Source organism: Protobothrops mucrosquamatus, unplaced genomic scaffold (assembly GCF_001527695.2).
Source record: "Protobothrops mucrosquamatus isolate PMUCROS unplaced genomic scaffold, P.Mucros_1.0 scaffold447, whole genome shotgun sequence".
In the NCBI taxonomy this organism is placed as follows: domain Eukaryota; kingdom Metazoa; phylum Chordata; class Lepidosauria; order Squamata; family Viperidae; genus Protobothrops; species Protobothrops mucrosquamatus.
In genome coordinates this window covers 187,098-195,717 of record NW_015386770.1, presented here as the reverse complement: position 1 = coordinate 195,717, position 8,620 = coordinate 187,098, and the positions used below count along the sequence as shown (strand labels likewise).

Below are 8,620 nucleotides of genomic sequence, written 5' to 3'. Positions count from 1 at the left end.
ACCTCTCTCTTTCCCCTTTCCTCTCCTCCAGACTTGCCCCACAGAAACCTCTCTCTTTCTCTTTTCCTCTCCTCCAGACTTGCCCCACAGAAACCTCTCTTTTTCCCCTTTCCTCCAGACTTGCCCCACAGAAACCTCTCTCTTTCCCCTTTCCTCTCCTCCAGACTTGCCCCACAGAAACCTCTCTTTCCCCCCTTTCCTCTCCTCAAGACTTGCCCCACAGAAACCTCTTTATTTCAGCTTCCCTACTCTGTCTGGCTTTAAACAGAAGCAGAAAAAAACAACCAACCTCCTTTCTTGCTCTCCCTCCATTTTTCCCCTTTTCTCCTTCATGCCACCACTAAACTCCTCCCCTTCCTTTCCAATCTCTTACTCTCTTCTCCCCGCCTCTTCCTTCTTTCTTCCAGCCAGCCGCCCTCCGAGCTGCAGCAGAGCCTCCCAGCCAGCGCCAATCCTGCCCCAGCTCCTCTCTCTGCTGCAGTTACTTTTTCGATTCAGAGGAAGCCCTGAACTAGTTTTTTTTAAACCCACTGGGCACACCCATCTTCCAGGATTAGTTTATTAGTTCCGCACCGTAAAAAATGTACAAAATTGGGTTAACTTACTAAACTTTCAGCGAGCATGTCATGCCAACAGAGCTTTGGCAGCCAAAGTAACAAAAATGGGCATGTTAAAACACCCACCCACCTTGTGCATTCACCTCAGCCAGGCTACTGCTTCCCTGTCCATGATGACAAAACTCTCCCACCTCCCGCATGGGCAGCGCCTCTCCTGAGGTGAGCCCACGTGTGCCTTCACACATGGTCTGGCGATGTGGAAGTACGAGTGTTCAGAGAAATACTCCTTGAGAAGAAGAGCGCGTGCATATTCCCCCACCTGGCCGGGGCTTTTTCAGTCCCATCCTCTGCTCTCAAGGCACCAAACACCCTGCTTCCATTGAGACTGTGGCAGGGGGGCGAGAACAATGGCCTAGCAACTGAGACATGGAAACTGTAGGCTGGCCAATGCGTGCATGCATGCATGGAGTGGTTATCAACGGCGGCAGCAACAACAGCAGCCCCGTGCAGTGAGAGGGGCATGTGCAGTTTGTCCAGTGTCAATGGAGGTGGGGGAGTGGCTGCTTCCTGGAAGTTGTGGACCAGAGTCAGCTGCAGCAGGCAGGGGATAGCCCAGTGATGGCAACGGCATGCATGTCCACAGAGAGGGCTCTGTGTGCCGCCTGTGGCACGCGTGCCATAGGTTCACCATCATAGGCTTAGGCAGTTTTCCCAGCACACTTGCTGTTCTGTTAGAAATCTGATCAAGTGGAACACCAAAGATCTTTTGTTTGCCAATCTCAGGGGTCCCCTTGGCTTCCAGAGGTGAAGCAAAAAAAAAAAAAGCAATGCCTACAGCACCAGTCAAGGGAGATGCAAAATGCACAAGACTGAACATTCATAAGACTCGTGTATGTCTATACTATATAACAAAAGTGCCAAAGCATTAGTATCTCTGCATCTTTACTTCATCAATATTCTGTTGACTATCAGTCACATTAAGTTTATCTAATCCTTGGTGGATAAGGATGAACTAGAAAAAAGTTGGCAAGCCATTGTGATACATTTTTACATTTTGATGCTAAAGTTGCTCTTGTTCACCAATGTACTGACTCCTTCTGGGGGCTTGGGTTTCTCGGCTCCGTCTAACTGGAAAAAAGCAGAGGCACAGCAGTGGGATTGCCTTCAATAAAGCCAACACACGTGAGCGAGTAGCAATGCTGCTGCTGCATCTCTGCTTTCTTTGTTTCAGATGGAGCCAAGAAACTCAAGCTGCTGCCGCCACTTGAGTGGGGAAGTCAGCAAGGAGAAGAGCGGTCAGGATTTGTGCCAGCCAGCCAGTCAGGCAAGACGTAGGTCGGGTGGGCTGCATGGATGGCTGGGGAGGGGGGATCATGGCCGCTCAAGTGGCTGCCGCTGCCAATGGTTTTGAAGTGCCCCATAGGTGCTGAAACACCTTTTTATCCAAACAGAGACCTGACAGGGACTGAAAGCTCCTCATGGCTGCCAATGCAGAAGTCTCCATTTCTCAAGTGCCCCATTCCAGGCATACAGAGCTTGCAGTCTCTGTCTGGTCTCGGTTTGGTTAAAAAGTGTTTTAGTGCCTATACAGCACTTCAGAGACTGGAAGCTCCACATAGCTGCCAATGCACACTTAGAAATGGAGCAGAAGGCTCTGTTTCTCAAGTGCCCCATTCAAAGCAAAAGTGGATGGGTGCCTGAACTCATGTGATATTACGGGCACCCAGGGGCTTCAATCATCTCTCCTATCCCTCAAAGGCAGAAACCACAGCAGAGAGGAGACAGATATTTTCAAGAGAAATGAGTCCGATGAAGCAGGAAGGGAGGGGGAAGTATGAGGTATCTTAGTGGGTCGCGGGGCTTGGGGCCTGTTCCATCACTACCCCCCCATATGGCCTTCCCCACCCTGAGATACCTTGTGTTCACTTAACGAGCCACAAGTGTCTTAACGAGCAGGGAGTGATCTTGTTCAAGGTATGAGATTCACTCCAACGAATTCTCTAGTTGTGAATGGAATGGGCAGACTCCATTACATTTATAACTCGAGGACTACCCATAGTGAGAAAATAGTAAACAGGGTTTCTCCACCTTTCCCCTATTTTGAACTAATTATAGTTTCAGAATTTTTTTTCTTTGGGACAACAAGCAGTAAAGGAGAAGGAAACATATTTGTGCAGTGCATTATGTTAAAATCAAAAAGAACTGACCATATTTCAACTTTTGTCCAAGAAAATTATAAAGCTGTTAGAGATGCATATTATCTCAATGTTGGAAAGCTGTGTTCCAAACTCTGGCACCATTATTCAGTATATGGGGTTGGATTTCAGAGGAAAGGGCAGATTTTGGTAAATATAACAAAATATGGTTATGAATATATTAAGAACATACGTATGGTAGGTCATTATAAACTTATTTATACTATACTTTGTTGCCGATATGGGCCTTTAGTGACATAATTGCTATTTATCACTTGATTTTTCATTTTATAGTCAGTTTTATTTTTTTCTGTAAAAGCTGATGCGGTAAACGATTCCCTTCAGACTGTAAATAATATTTCTGATTCCTGATTACTTGCGAATTTGGGTTCAGTTCTCCAGTTAGCCAGAAAAAATATTGAATGCTACTGGACCAATTATTATCTTTTTTCTTAAACTGAGCTGCTGTTAGAATTAAGCTGACTATAGTATAATGCTGTCAAAAGGTTGGCTCTGTGAAAAATCACTGCTTATGTTACCATAGTACAGTGTTTCTCAACCTTGACAATTTTAAGGCATGTGGACTTCAACTCCCAGAATTCCACAGCCAGCATTGCTGGCTGTGGAATTCTGGGAGTTGAAGTCCACATGCCTTAAAATTGTCAAGGTTGAGAAACACTGCCATAGTATATGATGAATTTCTATACATTTTGGGCATCAACTTAAAAATAATAAATTTATTAAAAAAAATAAACATTCCTTTATGTATATATATCTTTCCAGATATTTCCAGGGCTTATTCTCTCTGACATAAAGCCTGCCAAAAGAATGAAGTTCAAGACTGTTTGTTATCTCTTAGTTCAGCTGATGCACTGTCGCAAAATGTTTAAAGCTGAAATTCCCTTCTCCAACGTGATGACTTGTGAAGATGATGACAAGGTATATATGTTTAATTTAGCAAATTTAAAAAATAATAAATGAATATGCATATGGTTCACAAACACACACACATACACATACACAAGCTTAGATAGAGGGGGGGGGCAGAACTTAAGTACAGAAAATTTACAAGAAAAAGTAAAATGTGCACTATGAAAAAAGTAATATTTAATATATTAACTTACATATAATTTTTCACACCCAATTCAGTGTGTACACTGATACACAGCCAGTTCATAGATAAAAAGTGAATATACTTTTTCAATCCAATGTTTTAAATTGAGAATAACAATATTTTTCCATCATAACAAAAGTTTTTTTAATACATCACAGTCAAAAATCCAAGTTATTCATGAATAGGTCAACATCACATCCACAGTGTTATTATTTTCTTTCCCAAAACTATTAACAAACTTATAAATGAAAAGCCAACATTCAACAAATTTGGAACATGGCCAAATAACAGGAATCTAAATATTTTCCACTATTACTAGTGCTCTGCAGTTGATAACTAACATTTTAAAACATTCTCAATTAGCCACATTCTAAGAGAGCCAGTTTTGTATAATAGTGAAAGTAACAGGCTAGAAATTGGAAGAGTTCCAGTGAGTGGATTCAATCCCAGCTTAGGCACATTGGGCCAGCCACTTCCTCTCAGCCATAATAAGCAGGAAATAGCAAATCACTTCCCAAAAATTGTGCAAAAAAAAGTTCCAGGCCGTGACCCGGTCAAAAACTTTGAATATGTGCACGTACGCATGCATGTGCATACACACATACATACATACACACACACACACACAGAGAGAGAGAGAGAGAGAGAGAGAATTTTGTATGTGAAAAGAAAAATACTGGACTGCCACCCTGTGATAGGATTTACAATTGCAATATTTTTTAACATCGAAATGGCACCTGTGGCATTTATCAGCCTTACAGACACCCAATTTATAAGATGTGATCACCAATTCCTTTTAATGAGATTAAAAGTCTGCAATCAGTCTTTATAAATATCTGTTATTAATAAATCAATTTCATATACATATTTTAAATACTTTTGACTATATAACAAAAATAATATAGCCATGGTAGCACAGTTGTTAGAATGCAGTATTGCAGGCTGCCCATAGCCTGGAGTTCAATCCTGACTAGCTCAAGGCTCAGCCTTCCATCCTTTGGAGGTCAGTGAAATGTGGACCCAGATTGAGGGCAATATGCTGACATTTGTAAACCATCCAGAGAATGCTGTAAAGTATGAAGGAGCAGTATATAAATCTAAGTGCTATTGCTATTCTTAAATAATATTTTGGATTACTGTTTGTTTTGCATTTGTACAGAAAAGGAATAAATAAATCCTTCTGTCACTGGAAATACAACTAGAATAAGATTAAATTAGCCATAATTAAAATGTAAGCCTTTGCAATATTCAAAGGTTGTAATATTCTGGATGTATATTAATTATTTGATTTAGACACAATTTAATATTTTTCGATTCAACATATTTGAACTATTTACTACATGAAAATTTATGACTGAATAACAGAAATGGATTCTGTTCTCCCTGAATATTGCCAACAAATTAGTTTTCAACATTGGTAAATGTATTAACCTAGTTAACTGTGTATTGTAGTATAGAAAATTATAATTACATTGAGATGTGCCCATCTTTCAGTATATTGTGTTATATAATGTTTCATATCATTCCAAAGTTTATTGCAATGCATCAAATAATTTTAAAAACACTGTGATTTTATCTAAAATATTCATTCACATTTATTTACTCCAAGAACTAGAAAATAAAGATTTATAGGTAATTATTTCACTAGAATTATTTCAACTTTTATAAGAATAAATATCAGATTGAAAAGTCTGTCTAAGATCTTCAAAATATGTGTTGCATCATTTAATGCTGGAAAAACAAATGACAGTTAAATAATTAAAGAGAAACTATGTACTTTAATTAAGATATGAAAAGGATATTTCATGGTATCTAATTATAAAACCAAGGACAAAAGCCTCCTTGAATGCATTGGGTTAATATAAAAGGAAAAAAGAATGACATTGTCAGAGGTGTATACTACAGGCCACCCAACGAAGCAGAAGAAATAGATTATTTTTTTGCTAATTAGCTAACTAATGTATGCAGGAAACAAAGCACAGTAATAATAGGGGACTTTAACTGCCCTGACATCAACTGGGAGACAAACTCTGCATCAAGTAGCGATCAAACAAGTTCCTGACAAGTCCAGCTGACAACTTTGATACCCAAAAGATAGAAGAGGGAACTAGAGGGTCAGCTATATTGGACTTAATTTTTTACTAAGATGACAAGGAAGTGATGGGCAGCAGGGGGAAAGCAGAGCTGCTTAATTCATTCTTTGCATCTGTCTTCACACAAAAAGGAAAAAAAATAGCTGAACCTACCAAAAGCAGAACCATAAAAGACACAAAAGGAATAAAAGTTAAGATAGGCAAGAAAATGGTAAGACAACATCTGTCCATCCTAGATGAGTTCACAAGGACCAGATATATTACATGCCAAAGTTCTGAAGGAACTGACATATGTCATCTGCGGATGGCAGTAGACCAGGACCTGCGGACGGCAGTACATCAGGTGGTGTGAACGGCAGTAAACCGGGTGGTATAGATTGCAGTAGAGCAGGGACTGCAAACAGCAGTAGACCTGGGACTGCGAATGGCATAGTTACCTAGAACAGAGAAGGTAGAAGCATAGCTAACAAAAAAGCACATCCACCAACCATAAAAGAGGGATTTTCAAATAACAAATTCATGGAACAGGTGACAGAGACTACTGTGGTATGCAATGGATGTTCCATGTATGTGCTTATTCCCAAAGAACATCCAAATTATACATGCATTAAATGTAAACAAAGTGAACAACTAGAGGAAAAAGTAAGGGATCTAAAGCAGGGGTGCCCAACCCCCGGTCTGTGGACCAGTACTGGGCTGCGGCATGCCAGCAACCTGTCCACACAAACAAGCAAAGCCCCATCCAGGAGATGCAGGCAGCACACAAAACCATGCAGCCTGTGGTCTGTGGAAAAACCTCTCTTCCTGGTGCCCAAAAGGTTGGGGACCTCTGATTTAGAGGCAACTCTAGCCAAACTCCAACCTACGCAAGAAAGCTATACCCAAACTGAATCAAACAATGGACAAATAACTTCCAGAGGATTTGACCCTACCAATAAACTCTTGGAGGAAGACAAATGGAGGTATTTCACACATAGAAGAAAATACAACACTCAAAGGAAGAAGCAGCAAACTTCTAACAAAACCCTACTGCCCAATTTAACCCGATGAGAAGCAGCCCCATTAAAATTGAGCAATTGATTTCTCCCCCTAGATGGAAATACACAGACCCACAACCTCCCCCTCAAAGAAAACATGCAGACACCTAGCAAAGAAACAACACCAAATATCCCTTAAAAAGTCACATCAACAAATACACCTGAGACAAACAGAAAAGCACCTCAGACTGCACACACACAAAGCTCAAAAAAGGTGAGTGCTGGTGATAGGAGATTCTATTCTCAAAGGAACAGAATCAGCCATCTGCAGACTGGAAATATAATCCAGAGAGGTATGTTGTCTCTCAGGAGCAAAAATAAAAGATGTGGCTGAGAACCTAACTAAAATAATTAGCCCACAGATTACTACCCTCTCCTACTCCTTCACATTGGAATGAATGACACAACAAAGAACCTGAGCACAATACTAAGAGACTATAAGCAGCTAGGCAATAAAGTTAAGGAGCTAGCAGCATAAGTAGTGTTCTCATCAGTACTCCTAACAAAAGGCCAACACCCACTGAGGGAAAAAAGAATTCTAGAAATAAACCATTGGCTAAAGGGTTGGTGTCACCAAGAAAACTTTGGTTTCCTGGACCATGGACTGTATTTCCTATGCGGAGGACTCTTGGCAAGGAATGGGCTGCACCTCATGAAAACAGGGAAAAATGTACTCAGAAAAAGACTGGTCCAACTCATTAGAAGGGCTTTAAACTAAAATTGAGGGGGAAGAGTGACCAATCATTAAGATCTCTAGACCAATCATAAATCCCAAGAAAACAAATCAAACAAAGAAGTAGGGAGTGATGAGAAAAAAAATCAAACAACCATCAGGAAGTCCAAGAAACATACCCATGGACAGACATAAAAGTCTTAAATGTTTATATATTAATGCTCAAAGCTTGGAGAACAAACAGGGTGAACTAGAAGCAACAGTACACAAGGGTGGGTATGACATAATTGGCATTACAGAAATACTGCAAAAGAAAAACTAGAAACAAAAATTAAAATAAGCAAGAAAATGGTAAGAGAACACTTATTCGACCTTGATGAATATAAATCACTAGGACCCAACAGATTACATTCCAGAGTTCTGAAGGAGCTGGCAGATGTTATCTCAGAAACATTGCACTATATCTTTCAAAAATCCTGGAGCACCGGGGAAGTACCTGAGGATTGGAAAAGGGCTGATGTGGTTCCCATCTTCATGAAAGGGAAAAAAAAACAGACCCAGGAAACTACAAACGAATCAGTCTGATATCAATACCTGGGACGATTCTGGAAAAGATAATCCAAAAACAGATCTGTGAACAATTAGAAGCAAACAAAGTAATAACTGGTAGCCAGCAGGGTTTTGTTGTGGTTCCGTCTTGTGAGCCCCTCTTATCGGAGGAAAAAGGCTCCAAACATGAAGGAGAGGAGATGGCCAGGCCTCCCTCTCCAGGACCCTCCTCTTTGGCAATGCGTCAGGTGTCTCCCGACGGAGAAGAGATTGACCAGGAGCCAGGTGGTTCTGAGATTGGCCAGGAGCCAGGAGTTTCTGAGATTGGCCAGGAGCCAGGTGTTTCGGATAGTGAGGAAGAGAAGTTGTGGCTGGATCCACGCCAGCGTAGGAGCGACAAGT

General features: G+C 40.9%; 1 protein-coding gene across 1 annotated transcript in view; it reads left to right on the top strand.

Annotated features, from left to right (window-relative positions):
- ADCY1 (adenylate cyclase 1) overlaps positions 1-8,620 on the top strand; it is a 438,043-nt gene that overhangs the window by 341,600 nt on the left and 87,823 nt on the right. Inside the window, exon 8 of the mRNA XM_015816400.1 lies at positions 3,536-3,691. Coding sequence (XP_015671886.1) covers positions 3,536-3,691 — 156 coding nt within the window. The remainder of the gene's footprint in view (positions 1-3,535; positions 3,692-8,620) is intronic.